At 43.5% G+C, this 18,469-nt stretch overlaps 1 protein-coding gene across 1 annotated transcript in view; it reads left to right on the forward strand.

The window, feature by feature from the left end:
• LOC146856853 (ropporin-1-like) overlaps positions 1 to 14,899 on the forward strand; it is a 243,596-nt gene extending 228,697 nt beyond the window's left edge. Inside the window, exons 8-9 of the mRNA XM_085646769.1 lie at positions 2,196 to 2,371; positions 14,783 to 14,899. Coding sequence (XP_085502895.1) covers positions 2,196 to 2,371; positions 14,783 to 14,846 — 240 coding nt within the window. The 3' untranslated portion in view covers positions 14,847 to 14,899. The remainder of the gene's footprint in view (positions 1 to 2,195; positions 2,372 to 14,782) is intronic.
• The last annotated feature ends 3,570 nt before the right edge of the window (positions 14,900 to 18,469 follow it).

Raw genomic sequence — 18,469 nt, forward strand, 5'->3', positions numbered from 1 at the left:
TGTGGGCAGTACGTCGTGTATGGCTAAAAAGAGAGTCCAGGAACACTTGAGAGCCATCTATAACCAAGACCCCAAATATCCCATTGCCAGACACTTCCAAACCGTACACCAATCAAACAGCGATCTTTTGAGATACTATGCGATTGAACAGGTCATTGTTGGTAGACGTGGAGGGAATCGAGAACTTGCCCTTAGGACTAGAGAATCTAAATGGATATTGGAATTAGAGACCAAATTTCCTGGGGGACATAATTTGGACGAGGAACTTGCAACCCATTTACATACGGATTAACTTATTTAGTTACTGTCCAAATGTGTCCATGATAAATCATCATGTCCTGATGCTTGATTGTTTTCTGATTGTTCTTGCTAAATATTAATTGATGATATTGTTTTTAATCCATTTTAATCAATGTTCTTGTCACTTCTTTCTAGGAGTCAGCCGGGGGCACGTCACTCCTTAGAAAACCTGAGCACTGCACTGATCTTCACATGTCTGAACTGAATAGAAGCCTATCACCTCACCACGATAAAGCTAAGATACACTTTGTCACTTTTGTTACTTTTACCCCCCTTTTTTCCCCCCCCTTTTTTGGATTTTTTCTTGATCCTCGGATCTAGATGCACTCTAATTACCATGTTGGAACATCCCTAGTCGTACCCATTGGGATCACCTTACTGGATATTGGACACGTTAGTTACTCGTAATTTGGCTTGATCATTTTTTGAATTTCAGAAACTGATTCCTTTCGGGCACTAGACCGAGTATAATGTTGTTTCTGTTGCATATATGCGATACTACTTATTATGCGCATATTTACGTTATTCTTGCAATATTCATATGAGATGTAGTCCAGATCTTTCACTTGAATTAAGCGGACTCACTGTTTTGTATTTCATATCTCTATGATGCAATAGGGATTCAATGGAAAGGAACCAGTCCAATATGGCCGAATCATTATTTTTCTTGTGAGTGTCCCTCCACTATGTTGTTGTCAATTGACAAGTACTGGTGTTTGTACATAAGATGTTTCTGATTGGTAGATGGTTAACGTGTGATCAAGGCACTTCTGTGCTGAAACGCGTAGCGTTACCTTGTGAATAAATCGCCAACGAGCTGTACCTTTCTGAGTGCGTGTTTTGCTTACTGGAGCTGAAAACTTTAATGTATATATATATATATATATATATATATATATATATACACACACACACACACCCATACACACACATACACCCTTACCACCCAAAAACCCACGCCAACTCTAAACCCTCAAAATAACCTTACTATCCGAAAACCCACTCACACCCTCACCCTAAAAATACCCTTACCACCCAAAAACCCATACCCATCCCAAACCCTAAAAATACCCTTGCCACTCCAAAACCCATACCCACCCTAAACCCTAAACACCCTTTACTACCCAAAAATCGACACCCACCCTAAAAACCCTAAAAATTCCCTTGCCACCCAAAACCACCGTAAAAATCTCCTTGCCACCCAAAACCACCCTAAACCAGAAAAATTCCCTTGCCAAACAAAAACCAATACTAACCCTGGCATGGATGTTGAGATTGAGAGGTTGGTTCATGAATGTGCTGAATGCTGTGCTAGCGACAAAATTTTGAAGACGAAGCAAACTCCCATGGTTTGCAGAAAGTTACCGGTTCACCCTTGGGATGTGTTTAGGGACTCGTTTATTTTAGGAACTTGTAGCAACTGGAATAAGACATATATTCATGTATTTATTCATCTTTCGGCACAGGCAAGAGAATGATTCTAAAGCTGTCTTCTCCAACAGCATGCCTCCAAGCGCAGGCACATTCTGTGGGCTAGGTGACCATTCTAGTTCTGTATTACAACTCTTTGATTTTTACAGGAAGCTATTAGCGGAAGAAAATGTGGTCATATGTGGGTTGATTCTGTATTGCGGCTTGTCTCAGGTACTAGCGATGAATAGCTTGGTTAGATATTTATACCAGCTAGGAACCAACCAAAATGCTGCATTTTTGGTAGCTTGTTGATATACAAATATTATTAATGTATCGGTATTATTAATAATATCACTATTGGTATTATCAGTAGTATTGTAGAAATATATATGTTATTGTTACAATAGCTAGCCAGTCAGATAGGTGTGTGTGCGCCTTTGTTGCAATTCTAACAGCCTTTTTTGTTTTTTTATCACCAACAGAACATTGCAACTGCACTGAAGCTTGCCTTCGAGATTTTATCTACTAGTAAAAGATGCCAACCCCTGCGTATTCCTTTCAGCACCTTTCAGTTTCTTTACCAGTACCTGGCTTCTGTAGATGAAAGAATTTCACCCGTGCTAATCCACAGATCCCTCCGGTATCTGCAGCAAGAGATGTAAGCAGCCAATATTGGATTACTTTTTTCTTAATTTTTCTCCATCACCATTGGGCCTCCTTTGGAGCTTTGCTTGTGGCCCACAAGCCAGCAGCCAAGTAAGGCTCTTAACCTGGGCTCCCTTCCTCTGGTGGAAGCCAGGCTACCACATTTAAAGACCCCCTTCTGCCTGTCGGGGATCTCTTTGATAAAAGTGCATCTGATGGTGCTGCGGATTCACATCCAGCAAAGCTGAACACCAAGCAGGTTGCTATGTTGTAGTGGGTCACTCTGTATTCTGTTTTTCTTTTTACATTTTCAGACACAACCCCCCAAAGCAGAGATTTGATCGTGAATAAGGAAAATCAGTCCCTGCTGTACAGGAAGCTTTCCTCCTTTGGTTCAAAGCCATACCTTTACTTAAATGCCCCAGACTGCCGTGCCTCATAGGCTGGCCCAAGACAGGAACAGTAAGTGGCATACACATCATCCTGCCAACATGGAGGCACATGGGTGGCTAGATCAAGGATTTCCTCCGGCACAGCCTCATTTCCAGTGGCAGGGCCAGCTGGGGTCTTATCGTTTATATTCCAGGAGTTCCAGTATCTCTAAATGTGACCGGGGATCTGCGGCTGTGGCAGAGCGGAAGCTCCCCTATTATAGGGTGCAGGTCCCACACTGCCTAATTCTAAATGACCTCCTTTGAATGGGCCCTTACTATGGGTGCCCAGATAGGATCCAAGTTTATTTCATACGTAAAGATCTGAGCCTGTGGAATTAGTTATTAGAAAGGTTTGGCACCATTAGAAAACAGGGATGCTCCTGAGGTTCTTCAAGCAGCATTCCCTATTGACAGGAAATCCTATCTAAAGTGAACAGGTAAGACTGAGTGTTCGCTGGTAATGAGATCCAACATAGCATTTCTAGGCTTGTAGGAAAATATCACACATTTTCAAAATGAGGTATCCACAGTTAACTAAACGTGTTGCTGTGCAGCTACACATTTTTGATTGCATGTCCAGGAAGCCATATTGCAGACCACAGCATCCTGACTCCCTAGTGTTCTGACACAGAACAGATCGATTTTAGCCAGCTGCTTGCCAATGGACCATTTCTATTTCAAATCTGTATGGGAATCTAGACATATTCAACCTCTGGTTTGTACTTCTTAGCGTTTTTATATCTTTTACTACCATCGTAGACTGGGTACTGTGAGATTCTTGCAAAAACATATATTACTATACAAAATGACACTTCTGATAAAGGAAATCTTACAAAGTTTTTACGGTCTGTTCAACAGAGTTTTAATTTAATGGCGAATTGTGGTGGGAAGGGGGTGTCGGGTAGTTAAGATGGGCCCATTTATTGCTTTTAATTGTTACATTTTTTTAGAATGTTTTATGGACAATTGTCTAAATAAACTTGTTTTCTACCTACCTACTTACCTACCTGACAATTTCTGCCCAAGCACACGAAATCTGAAGTAATATAAACTGTACACAGTAGGGACAATGTTTGCAAGAATAGGGGTACCCCAGACTATATTTCCTAAATCAGGGTCTGAATACACGTGTGAAAAAACATTTAGGAAATACAATAGCAAAGTGGACCTGTAGATAGGCAAAAATAATATGTGAACAGCCAAGTGTAATAAAGTATCAAAAATGTATGTTTATTTATACCAATTTTAAATGTTATATTCTTTGTTAGAGCAAGATAGAAAGCAATATATCATAAAAAACAGTTACTCAATATGTGCAATATAATTATTCAATGTTTAGCACATTTGTTAAACCATGGTCTCTACTTTAGATATACAGGCATGCTGACGCACTCATACTCTAGCTCTTACTGCATAAATATTTAGTAAAAATATTGTGTACAATTTATATGCAGGGAGTGACACAACCTGTAAGAAACAGTGGAGTAACTATAAACCAATTATCATTACAACTGTTTCGTTAATGTAAAATATACATATTTATCATGGCTAACGTTTTTCATGTCCTACGCGTGTTTTGACGTTGCGCCTTCATCAGGTAGCCATGTGTGTAAAGAAACCTTGGGGAGAGGAGTTGGCCTAATGGCTAGGACGGTCGCCCTCGAATCTGGGGAACTGGGTTTGAGTCTCGGCAATGACGCTGAACATCCTGTGATTCTTGGGAAATCACTTAATCTCCCCGTGCCTAACAAAAAAATTAATGTGTCCTCATGTAATGCAATTGGTGATATGTAAAGCGCTCTGATACCCGATTCGGGTCAAGTTCGCGCTATATAAAACTCTGTAAAAAAAAAAAAAAAACTAAAGGAATATATTTGAACAAAAATACGTAAGTTATATATTGAGAATCCGAGGTTCCTACATACAATTTCTGCTTCAAAGGATAGTCAGATCTGATATATAGAGAAAGAATGATAAAAACGTGTCACAAAAAGTGGACTGAATCATAGATTTATTAGGAATCCTTAGAATCACCCAAACATATGTTTGATAGGAAGACAAATAAAGAGAGTCAAAGTGGAGCTGAGTTAAGAGAGCACCAAATGAATAAGGAAATGAAATACATGCACAGAAGAATTCCCTAAGAATGTGCATGTGGCACTCAAGTTACAGATACCATGAGGCCACTTTAAAAACAGACATATTATAGTGATACCCAATGTGCACCTCACGGTTACTAGGAACCACATATCAGAGCTACACATATGTGTCAGATGTTTTTTGGAAGAGATGTACCTTATCAGAAATTCGAAAATGATCCAACCTAGAGAGAACGATGGACTGGTAGCTCTGGTGCTGGCGTATGGAGTGCACCTTTAAAGAGAGCCAAACAAGATCTATTTATGGCCAAACAATGAAAAAAGGATGTGAAAAGGAAAAGGTTGAAGGTGGTGGGATCAATATTGCTTACCTATAGATACGATATGCGGCCGTGCTCAATATGCTTGTAAATGGTGCGGCAGTGCAAGGCGATGTGTAGTTGCGCTCAATTAGAATAGATCAAAATGATAAACTACAAAATAAATGCGGAAGGGGCATTATTCATAGTGCCATGGAACTATGCAAATAAACTTCATAAGAGGAGATAAGCGAGCTTACCTCACCAAGGTGTAAGCACTTATATATGAGCCCACAGTTGTGCAATGCCTAGGAGGTGGGAAAGACAATGTCCCACACTGAAAAAGAAGAAAACAGAAACCGGTGAGGGTACTTATAAGTATCCCTGGATGGATTTCTAGTAGCTAGAGGATAGAGTCGACTCTGGACACGAGTCAGAGCTCCAATTCAGGGGGGTGGTGTGGCATCTCACTTTCTTGTTGCTTTTACCTTCGGGAAGAGGATGGATGTTAGTGTTCCGGTGGTGAACCACTCCGCTGGATCACATAACCTATTGAAGCGGCGGCGTCTTGGACCATAGTGCAGGGTCCAATGCCTGCTTAAGGATTTATCCAGAGCTGCACGCTATGCATGCGCACAGTGGATTGCCGAGGTTTGTCAGCGTATTGCCGTGACGCAGTCCATTATTTGAAGAGGCCTAATAACGCGCCAACAGTGGAGGGATTCATCACTTGAAGGGTATGTGGTTCCGTGATAGGTGATAAAAAGTCACGGGATCTGACTCGGAGCATCCGAATGCTGTCCCAGCCTAATGTGTAAACCATGTGGAGCCTGTGGCGGCCATCTTAGGCCTGTGCGCATGAAGGCTATATAGAATGGCAAATAGAGGTTATAAAAAGATGAGACTACCTGATAAATAAATATAATATGAATTCCTAGTATAATAAAATACAAATACATTGAAAGTGCGGATGAGCAAAAATGTATTAAAATTGAAACATTTCTATATAAATAGTAGGCAGCAGAAGTGTTAATGCACTACTAAGAAATGGAAACCCAGACAGTGACATAAATTTATCATTGCAGAGTGTGATAGCGAAAATAGAAAACTAATGAAGGGGAAGAAAACATAGGGTAAAAATGAAAATACTCAAATGGCAATAGTGTGAATGAAGCTCAGTTCTCTCTATACAGAAAGGGGCAAGAAGGGCCTAAGCTCAGTGCAGGAGCAGCTCCCTTATACATGGTTGTACACAATGGCTTGATCCCATGGGATTTCGTTGTTCATCCCATTTCTGTATGTATCCAAAGTGAAGATCCAGTACACCTCTCTACGTTTACATATTTCTGTACTCAAATTTCCAGTATTAATGCATATTTTTTCCGAAATCAGCCATCTTATTTGTTGAATGCTATGTTGAGCCTCCATATAGTATTTGATTAATGGGGCATTAATTTTTGGGGTTTTGATGGCTGACCTCTGTTCTGTAAGTCGGGTTGCCATTGACCTTGAGGTTTCCCCCACATATCCCTGGTTGCACGGACACAGAATAAGATATATAATGTTGGAGGTCTTACAATTGGTTAAAGTTTTTAGATCAATTGTGGTGCCATTGACTGTGTATGTACTAGTTTCAATGGCAAATTGATATGCAACACAGGACTTGCATTTGTAGTTCCCTATGGGAAATTTGTTACCCGATATTGATGTCTGGATGGTGTCCTGTTGGTTGTTTGTCATGCGTGAGCGAACCAAAAGGTATTTTAGATTTTTATTTTTTCTGTGTGCAAACATGGGTTTGGGTATGCAGTGTTCTCTCTCTTTGGTGGCATTTAAAATGTGCCAATTAGAAATAATAATGTGACGAATGTCTTCATTCATAGTTGAATGACGTGTCACAAATACCAATCTGATGTTTTGCTTGATGTCTCGTTGTGTTAAAAGATGTTGCCTATCGTAGTAGCGTTCTCGTTTGTAAGAATCACGTCCTAGCCTCCTGGGGTAGCCCCTGGCCAAGAATTTAGTTTTCATTTCGATGGCACAGTAGGGACGGTGTCTTAGGCAAGCACACTTGGGGTGGCAAAAAGCATATATATCGATAGTGCAGTGCAGCCATCGCATATGTCACACCACCAAAAGGTAATCTAAAACTTGCAATAACGCAAATTCAACTGTAATTGTGAAGTGACGTGTCGACCAGGAGGCAAATTGCTAGCTTGCATCATATCACTGTGTGTTAAAATTGAGAAGAGTGCTCTAGTGGCAAATAAATGAGTGTAGATGTAAGACAGCATGAAAACAACACCACGAATCATGCAAAACATCGTAGTTGATCCTTTTGTCAGAATAAAATTAGAGACTCCCTAAAACCGCTTTCGCATAAAATGAGGGACACTTTGACCGTCGTCACCAATGGGTCTCTTCATATTTACAATGTTATTCCGAGAAATCGCGGGATGGACCTTCGATTCAAGGGAAAGTAGAATAGTTTCCCATGCCTTTTGGGTCTTCTCATCCCCTTTTTGCTGTTGAGTAAGTATTGGTGTATTACTCTCTGCAGTGGCCCATTTCTTCAAGTCCATGGGACATATTTTGATGGAGGAAGCCTCCAAGGCTTTCCAAGCCATGACAATTATTCTATTTGCTCATTTGCCTGCAAGTTCTATGAATTTATTAGTGACCCTTCACATTTAGTCCCAGAAGTGTTGTCACTGAGGTTATTTCTAATTATTTGTGAGCTTAGAGACCGCCTTCGTCACCATCTCCCAAAAGTGAACTATCACATTACAATCCCACAAAATTCATGGTGAATATGACAACTGCATTTCAGCATATCGTACAGTGCTCAGCTCTCAAGCTAAAGACTTCTCTCTGTCCGAACTGGGAATTTTTTGGGATAGTTTTAACGGCGGCAAAGGGAAAAGGCTGCTCTAATGTAGATATCTACCACTGTAGTGTCATGAGTCAACATCACTTGGTGTCTGGGATTTGCAGGAACACTTTAGAGTGACTAGAGCGAGGGCCAAAAAAAAAAGGCAAAAAATTAGCTGAAATCCCTCTTTCCATCCCTATATGCACGAGGAGTTAGCTGACCTGTCCTATGCACGCCTAGGGATATTAAAATGCGTATGTTAGATAAAGATGTCAATGTGTTTGTGCTGCTGTCCATACGATCAAAGCAGAGGGCCTTTTTAGGTCTCACCTGGCGTTAGCCGCGCTCATGCGCTGCTCTCGCCATGTGAGAGCTTCTTGTAATCAATACGATTTCTGAAGCTCGCTTTCTGCTACGCCCGTGTTTTCCATTGGTGCGCGTCATTTTGCATCACCAATTATGCAAAACCGGGTGTTATAATTGTCCAGGAGCATTTTTAGTCCCTCCTGGTTACCACCCTGTCCACTTTTGGCCCCGCCCACCGGGATTGGATTTTTTACTTGCGGCGGGAGACAGTGTCTCTTTTTTTTTTTTTTTTTTTTTTTTTTTATAAAAACCTTTATTCGTGCATCGTAAAAGAACAAATACGGGCCTACAACCGTCAGGCCGGCCACGATACAGTGAAGCACTGATACCCACATTACATCCCCCGTGCGTCAACGGTCAAGATTAACAACGAGTTATGAGTTACATACTGAAGATATCTTTGACACCCGGGGAAGGAGAAGTGAAGGTTAATTTTAAGTTTTTAAGATAATTTTATCAGGGAAAAAAGGGTTAGTGAAGGATAAGAACAAAGGAGATTCGAGTCCGCAAGATAGCTTCACCACACGGGAGAGCAGCAACATCAGTAAAAACAACAATGGAAGTAAGATCTCAAGCAGCGAGGCGGTGCAGAGATATAACAGGATAGTCACATGAGCAAGTACGCACCCCTCCAGAGCCGCCCCCACTCGATCCACCCCACACCCGGACCCCGAATCGAAGCAAGTAGAGCACAGAGACATAAGAGAAAAAAGGCCCATAGAACTAATTAAGAACAGAGTATTACCCCCCCACCCTACACCAATGCGGAGGCTACGGCCTACCCCCCCCCCCCCAGCATAGTGCCTGTCGCCCAATGAACCCGAAATATAGACAAGAGAGAAAGTAGGAATAGAGTAAAGAAATTAAGAAAACAGGAAAGAAGGTGGGGAGGAGCCCACGGGACACCAGAGCGCCCCAAACCATCAGCCAGTTATGGCCTCCACAAACTGAGAGCCCACTACGCCAAAAAACTGCATGCAAAGATACCATGTCACCACAATTTAAGCGAAGGAAGACAAGTCGCGACGAGTGCGCACAAAACATACATACAGTTCCAGTCCCAGGCCAGCCCGTCCATGAACCCTGGCGATAGCAGTCAGTCTAGCCCTGGCCCGATCGCGGGCTTGGGATTAAACCAGCCCCTACATGAGGGCCCTGTGTCCCGAGCAGACAAAGACAAGATGGCCGCTTGTGAGAAGATGGTGAAGTAAGATCACGAAATGGCCGCCGACCATCTATTGAGGTCTCTATTTGCACCACATAAAATCCAAACCTGGCAAGTAAAGAACAGGAGTTCCACAAAAAGGAAGCAGTAGGCCACCGCGGACGGTTCCTCGAAGCCGTTAGGTGTCGCTCAGCAGGATACTCTTGCGGGCGCGGTGAGGCAGGCAACAATGAAGCAGGCAGCCATGACCAGGGGGACAAAGTATCCGCAGTTGAGGTGGAGAGCGGTGGACCCCGGGTGCCGGGAACGCCGGAGGAAGGCACCAGTGTAGCACAATCATACACCGCCGTTTCGTCCCCGCAAGAGGACAAAAGCACCGGGAGACCCACGCCCTGTGGATGACAAACCGAGCGCTCACGACCCGCAGCCGACAGTATGGGGTCAAACCGCTCACTCAGCGCCTGCAGGCCAGCGCACATTTGTAGTTGAAAGTCCCGCAGGACAGCCAGAACGGAGCCGCATGTCAGCGGAAGCCGGGCCCCCACATCGGCAGCAATCCGGGACGGCACTGTGGAGCTGGTGTCCGGAAGAGGGAGGGCGAAGTGGGCAGCGGGCGAGACCGGAGTATCACCCCCCAGCCGCGAGCAGGCACTCAACGCCATGTTTTGCCGCTGTACGTTGCAATGGCCAGGGGGGGGGGTCGTGGCAAGGAGTCAATTCCCCTCAGGTCTACGCCGCAACAGGGAAGGCCGACAGTCGCTTCTCTTCTCGCAGGTTCTCTTCGCCGCCGGCTAGGCAATAGGTGAAGGGGGTCAGCAGCCTCCCACAGCGCGGTCCTCAGAGCGGGGCAGGAGACCCGCCGCACCGGGGCCCACCCCACAGCTCCAGCCCGTCAGGCACAGGGTGCAGAAGGTGTCCGGCCGTCTCTCCCCGGGCTCGTCCGGCAACGATCCGTGGTGCGAGGTGAGATCGGGACCGCGGGGCTCAGGTTAGCGCTAGCTGGTCCGGTAACTGCGGAGCTTCCAGGGGGCCGGCAAAGGCCATAATGGCGCAGGGGTTTAGTGCAGAGGACAAAAGCACCCAGAACTCGGGCATCCGGGCGGGCTGAGACTCCGGGAAAGCGGCAGCGCGGTCAGTGCGTCTTCGCATACGTTGCACCTCGAAATTCGGCGAGGATGGGCATCAGGATAGGAGTCCGAGGCCACGGGCCGACGGAGCCGGGCGCTCAAGCGTCTGCTCCGGTCGCCATCTTGGCTCCTCCCCATGAGACAGTGTCTCTTAATAAGCCGCTAAGCACCTTTTTTCGCTCCACCCGCACATGTCTCCCGGGGATCAGCTGTGATTACGTGGAGCTCGCAGCCTTGCGTACTAGCTGGACAGATGAGCAAATATTTAATCTATAGTATTTAACATCCACTGTGAGTGCTTGGAGCATTTCCGTCTGTCGCTTTTTTTTTCCTGGTGTGGGTATATATATATTTATATATATTCACTGAAAAAACCATAGGTTTCACACATGTTATAGTTAGCGGAAATTTTACTGATAAAAAACCAATGAAATTGCCCCGTTATAGTTAGTGCTGGCAACTATAACTCACGCGACCGCAATCCTCTGCTGATGCTAATACTGTATTTAGACACTTATTTGCCCATGTCTTCTTCCATACATTTTTAGCTATACATATATTACAAATATTTTTTTTTATAAAGACACATATGTCATCAGCAGAAGATTGCGGTCGCGTGAGTTATAGTTGCCAGCACTAACTATAACGGGGCAATTTCATTGGTTTTTTATCAGTAAAATTTCCGCTAACTATAACATGTGTGAAACCTATGGTTTTTTCAGTGAATTTGCAAGGTTTTTTAAATGCTAATTCCTAACTATAACGTGTGTGAAACCTATGGTTTTTTCAGTGAATTTGTACGGTTTTTTAAATGCTAAGTTACTTTACGCCATTCGAGGCGTGCGCGCCCACTTAACGCAGTTCGTTCCGTGCACGGTTTTTATCAACTTTAATAAGCCCTGTACATTTGGTGGCCTTCGGCCACCAAAAGCACAGGGGGTGGGGTCAATGTGGATATTTTTTTTTTTATTTCGATTTTATAATTTCATGTTGCCAAAATTTAGTTTTTTTTCTGATGTGATGAGCCCTGTATATTTGGTGGCCTGCGGCCACCAAAAGCACAGGGGGTGGGGTAAGTGTGGATAGTGTTTTTTTTATTTCTATTTTTTAACCGTACGCGTACGGTAAGCGTACGGTAAGCGTACTCGGCGAAATTGCCGAAAAAAAAATAAAACCGTTTTTGCTCTTGGGGGATGTTTGGGGACTCCCTCAACATGACTATGTGGGAGGGAGTTGTCAAAACAGCCCCGTAACATGTTTTTTGGCATCATGTTTGATAAATAACACTCAGTGCGAGAGACAAAATGGCGGACGCCGCTTCCTGTTTTCGGCCGATTCGAATGTTTACTAAGATCTAAGAGCCAATCAGAATCGCGCTCGCGCACGCCACCGTACGCGTACGGTAAGCGTACGGTAAGCGTACCGTAAGCGGGCTCAGATATATATATTGATTTAAAGGCTATTTTCTCAGAATCTACTGAACAGATTTACACCAAACCTACAAAAGGCACTTCCTTGACCTAGGGACTACCTCTCTGCCAAATTTCTAGTAATTCTGTTCAGCCGTTCGGGCTGTAGCTCTGTCTAAAGGTCCTATGGAAAAATGCATGGGAAAAACGCGTTTTGGGACCCCCCTTTTATCTCAGCCCCCGCTTGACGAATCCCCCCGAGACTTTCAGGGTAGGAGCGGAGCGTAGCGCCCCACCTATTTTGAGAAATTCGCGAGGATTCATCGACCGGCGCCAAAGTTATTCAAAATAGAATGTTGCGGATTTCCTATGGAAAAGGGGTCCTAACTATAACTACCTACTGGCGACCGCCAGTAGGTATATATATATATATATATATATATATATATATATATATATATATGTATGTTCAGCAAGTCACATGAAGTTGTATTTCTAACCAAAAAAGTGCTCAGCGAAGACACAAGTAGGGATTAAGACACCCGTTTCTGTAGCATCCTCATCTGAATGGTTGAGAAAGTTGCGCAAGGGAATCATATGGAAAATGAACCTCTAACAAGTGACCGGATCGATAAACTGCAGCTCTCGGGCTGTAAGTAAGCGACGTCCTTCCGCCTTCTCTGCCCCCACCAGCCTGTTTACCGGCAGAGTCAATCTAATAAACACGCGCATCAGCCTTCTCGGCGCTGGAGTCCGGCCTTGCCTGGCTGTAATCGGATTGCACCTCGCGATGGCTTTTTAATTATGGCCTCCATTAACGAACCAAGTATCGATGCTGGGCTCAGGCGCATTAAGTTATGAAACAAAAGCTGCGCTTAACTCTTTGACCTTTGGCGTTCCAAAGCTCTTTTTTTTTTTACCCCGGAAGCATGACGATTAAATAGCTTTAATTGTAGGGTGAGAAAAAAGGTGTAGAAGTTCACTTTAATGTGCTGCCACGTATGCATTTCCTCAGATCTACATGCCATCTGGCCCCTGCGAAACATGATGCAGGGATTATGCGAGGCCGAGTGTATTGTGCCCTGCAAGGTGGAGCAGAGAGGATTGTGGGACATAGCAATGTTTGGACGGCTGATTACCATACATATGTCTTGCACCTCCTTTGAAGCAGAGGTAGAGCAGAAGGGGCACCAGGGGGCCCTAGTCAGACCATGGCTATGAGTACCTGAGAGCTATGGGAGTCTCGGGGGCCCTCGTCACATTCTTCAGGGGCCCCATCATGTTTTTTTACGCCACTGGAAGAAGCTTTGGACTTCAAAGTCTGTTGTTACAAATGTAAAACGCAGATGCATGCTTCCATAGGAGAGACATGCTGTGAACGTGAGTACACAAAGTTTTGGGAAGATTAACAGTAAAATAAAAGAACCCTAAGTCAGTAGGCGCGAGATCTCGGTGATGTCAGTGCTTGGGCATCAGTCAAGCACAAGAAAAGGCAGTGCGCATTTGAGTTCTGTCCGAGAAGCACTTACTCATTTGCTTTGATGATTCCAAAGTCCAGGATAACATTATGCTCCATGGACTGGTCCCTTTAAATCCTATTCCGCGCTCTCTCAGAAATGTTTAGTAACCACAGACGCTCTTGTCCTGTAATGGGACTCGACAGTGGAGTGCCTTTGCTAGCCTGTCTGACTGCAGAGAAGCTTGGTGCCTTGAGAGCTGTAATGCTGTTCAACATGTGGTTGGGTTGAAAAGGGATTCGCTCCCCACCGGTTACACTTGACCTCGACATTTAAGTAGTAAAGTGGCGTCACTTCTTTAGCCTTGAGGGGTGCCGAACCATTGGTGCCCGACGTAGCAGCTCTTCCCCGCGCCGTGAGCATTGAACCCTGGGACAGAGGAAAACAAAGTCCAAAAGGTGCATTAAACAGAATGCGAATAATATAACCGGAACATAATTACCGTAGTGAAGTCAGCTGGCCTAACAGCACAATAATTAAATAATGAATGAAGTAGTAAGAGATAGTGGAATTAATAGAATAATCGAATATTTTCGGTTATGGGAAAATAGATGATTTCAAAATTGGGATGCATGAAACTTAGTAGGTGCATAATGATATTGGGCCTACTTAGAGCACTTGACACTTAACTTTCTTTATTTTGTGGGTGATATAGCTGGCACTTGCACGCTACTTGAGTATTGATTTAATATTCTGCATTTGTCAGTTTTAATTTGGCTAGAATATGTTCTCTGTTGTTGGAAGCGCAGTCACCTGTCCTCTTGCTGGAAACAGGCTTTTCTGTCACGTTCGGCAGTGTATGCAGAGGGTCAAAGACCCGGCTTAGGGTTTCATAAGTTAAAGCCATTTGCTTTGCTAATGGTATTGTATAGCAAAGCAAATGGCTTTAACTTAATAAAAGGCGAGACCTATTGCATTTGTAATGCTTGTTAGAAATTACAAGAATCTTTCGAAGCCTTCGGGTAAGTTGGGGAAAATCAGAAATTATCCAAGACCTATACAGTGAGACAGAAAGGACAGGTTGCAAAACATAAAAAAGAAGCTGATTTCTTGTGCCAGTTTATGTGCCTTTTGTCTGACACCTGTTTTTATATTAATTCCTTGAATTAACTCATATTTTCCTTTTATCCGCTCAGCATTGGACAGCACGGGCTGATTAAATTGTCTGACTTTATGAACAACCCGAAGGTGATGCTGTAATAGGGATCTAAACGCCGCAATGCTTCTAAAGTTTTATTACAGAAGATGGAAACATAAGACTTCTTGCAGTCGCTTTGGAAATGAGCATGGTCAACCACATTTGTCCGAAAGATTGCGCACACAAATAAAGAATGGTTTAAACATATTTTATGGACAATCTGTTCAAATATGACTAAAACGTTGATTAACATATAGTTCTATTTTCATCTCTGTTTGAGATTCTCAGACTGAGGAAAAACTCCACTGTGGTCAATCTCAGACCTGAGCATAGTATGTATGTTATATTTCTATAGCACAAATCCAGCCGAATACCAGTGGACTGCTTCAAAGGAGAGGATATTACTCCAGCACCTGGGTGCATAGATGGAAAAGCCTAGCTGCCTTGTATTTTTCTTTTTTACGTATCTTATTCTGCAGTCTGATGGTGTCCTGGCTACACGTGCGCCAATAACCACCAAAGATGGTGTGCTTGTTTGCAAGGTACGCAGGGGTGTAGCTTCGGTGGGCATGTTTGAGATGTTACACTCACACTAATAAATGTATTATTTAGTGAATAGCTGGCCACAGGAGCTTTTAGTAGGGTATGGTAAGGTGTCTCTTGGATTTCACCTGGTATTTATAACTACTCATTCAGACGAAAACATGCACAAACTCTTCAGTTTTGAAGGTCTTAAAACATGGCTATTTTCCAAAATACTGCGTTTTAAGTACCCCTCACAATCCACACTCCTTTTGTTTTCATTGGCCCTAAGCTCCCCTCACACGCTGCTTCTTATATAATAGTTAACATGATATTCTGGTGTGTACTAAAATCTGAAGCTCACACCCCCAGACTTACTGACCAAGCTACGCCCCTGAAGATAAGCATGGGTGCTGGTTGTGATGGCTTTGTACATGATACATCTGGCTTGGAAGATGATGCGGGACAGCCTGGGGAGCCAATGAAGTCGCATCAGGATGGACGTGAGGTGATTATATTTATTCATTTCTTTCTGGATGAGATGTGCTGCATTGTGTAGGATGCTGGGACACAATGGTGCAGGGCAATACCACCCTCCAGATGTGAGGGTACGAGAGCTTAAATGGCAGCTCTGAAGTCGCTTTCAGGAAGAAATGGGTTTACTTTCTTTAGAAGAGAGAGTTGATATCAGCCGTCTGTGTTTCTTTTGTAATGTGTTCCTTGCGTGTGAGGTTGATGTCCATGGTGAATCCAAGTGACTTGGCATTCAATGAAAGTTGTGGTTCAAAGCCATCAAGGTTCAAGTCACTGAGCCATGGTTTGTTGTGTTATTGACAAATAACAGAAACTCTGTTGTGCTTCGGTTGAGCTTCAGTTAGAAACTGGACATCCAGGTCTAGATGATGTGCAGGCAGTATTTGAGGCATCGGATGTTTTAAGGAGAGGAGACTTTCAAATTAAGTTGTGTATCATGGGCATATTAGTGAATCCATATACTATTATTTGTGAGTGGAGAACGAGCTAATCCAAGTGGAGGTGGAAGATGACAGAGGACTGTATGTACATTGGGGGACTCCACAGCTGATAGGGGCCCATGTGAACAATGTGGTGTTGTTTGGAAAGGTAGGAGGAGAACCAGTGAAGAACATTAGCAGTGAATCCCATTTGAGACTCCAGGGTATGTATGAGGGTGGGCTGGTCGACTGCTTCGAAGGCTGTAGAGAAGTCCAGCAATACCAAAATGCAGAGGTCATCTTCATCTGTTGTCAGGAGGGCATCATCTATGATGTGTACAATAGCGATCTCTGTGCTGCAGTGTGATCTGATACCAGACTGGTAGTCTTGCAGGGGAAGGTTAGCATTAATGTGATTATTTAGTTGAACATACTTTTTCAATGATCTTGCTTATGAATGGTAGGTGAATGATGACCTGGTAGTTGACAACATCATCACTGTTTAGTCTAGGTTTCTTTAGGAGTGGGACGATCAGGCCTGTCTGGAGAGCTTCTGGGAATATGCCTTCAGTGAGGGACACATTGACAATGGCAAGTAGGGTGAGAAGGCATCCCCAGGGTCAGTGTTGATGAAGCATGAGGGTAAGACGTTGTCTTTATAGGAAGTGGTTTTGATGGAGTTGAATATGTTGGTGAGACCTGTGAGCGATTTAGCTTTGAATGCTGACCATTGCGGAATTCTATAGTAAGGGGTGGATGTAAGAAATGAAACAGACTTGGTGTTGTTGGTGTGGGGTCAGATCACATGTATTTTTTTTCCTGAAGAAGAAGTTGGTGGCATTACTCTTTTATGTGGAGTGAAGAAAAGGTGGGTTTGTCTCACCAAAGAACTGATAGAAGTTAACAATTATAATAACACAGGAAGCTAGCTTCCATAGGGGGTCAGCTGCAGTTCCTGAGAACCAACAAAGCTTAGTCAGCCCTCCTTAGACCTCAGCAAACATTTTATGAAAATGGCAATAAGGTGGTAAAGCTCCTTGCAATGCACCAGCGAGTGCAGTGATCCAAAGTATTCATAGATGAATTGAAGGACCAGGAAGAGAAGTGTATATCATGAAAGGAAGGGAGAGTTGTTTCTCTCCTTCTTGTAAAATTTGTACACCAAAGACATAAATTGCAAATGTAAAATTGAACATTTATTGACAAACTTCCTATGCCGTATGTGCTGTCTAACTAAAAAGTTGAACTAATTAAACCAGTTGTCATACAGGAGGTTTTAGTGGCCATCTGGGACATGTGCCCAAATAATGTCCCATGCCCAGATGGGCTCAAAATCCAATTTTGCAAGTGTTTTGCTGTTGCTTATATGGTCTACGTTTTGCCTTCTTTAATTCCTTTGCCTCGGAGGGGGAAGCTACCTGTATCGTGAGTAAAATGGGAATTATGTTAAGACACAAACAGGGCGGGATGATGAAGACTTTATATTGTGTAAGCCCATTGTGCTACCCAAAATAGATGCAATAATCTGCAACGAAAGGCTGACAACCCAGCTGAATAGGATTCCGGCATTTCTCATAGTGTCTGACCAAGTAGAGTTCCTTAAGAGTAGACAAGGGCATAACAGTATCAGAAAAGGTGTACATTTGTTAGAGAGATCCAAGAGAAGGTGTATCCCAGTTCTACTAATAGCACTAGATGGGAAGAAAGTGTTTGCCACGTTGTGCTCTGAATTTTTGCATGACACCCTCAATAAAAAAAGGACTGGGAAGGCAGATAAAAACCTGGAAAATGGATAACTATCGGGCATGAGAGGCAAAGGGTAGAGTTAATGGCCAACACGAAAAAAAGTGTTATTGCAGAACTTAAATACGAAGAGCTGTCCTATCTTACCAATACTGTTTGCCTTGACCGTTGAACTGCTGGCACTCAGAATCTAGACCACAAAGAATGTGAAGCGAATATGGTGTGGCAGCATGGGCCATTAAAATTAGCCTTTTTGCCAAATTAATGGTGACTGCAATAAAGTTGGTTCTTGGTTGAGAGGGGTGGAAGCTCGACTCAAGCGACAACCACAATCCTTGTCAGGGTGAACCACAAAAGGCACTAAATGAACCCTTCCTGGTAGCTTGGCACTGAAAGAGCGAGGTTTACCTGGAGGCAATGTGTAAAGTATTTATACAGTACACAATCATCAATAAAGTGAAAACACA

The sequence above is a fragment of the Triturus cristatus genome, chromosome 3_2 (assembly GCF_964204655.1).
Source record: "Triturus cristatus chromosome 3_2, aTriCri1.1, whole genome shotgun sequence".
NCBI lineage: Eukaryota > Metazoa > Chordata > Amphibia > Caudata > Salamandridae > Triturus > Triturus cristatus.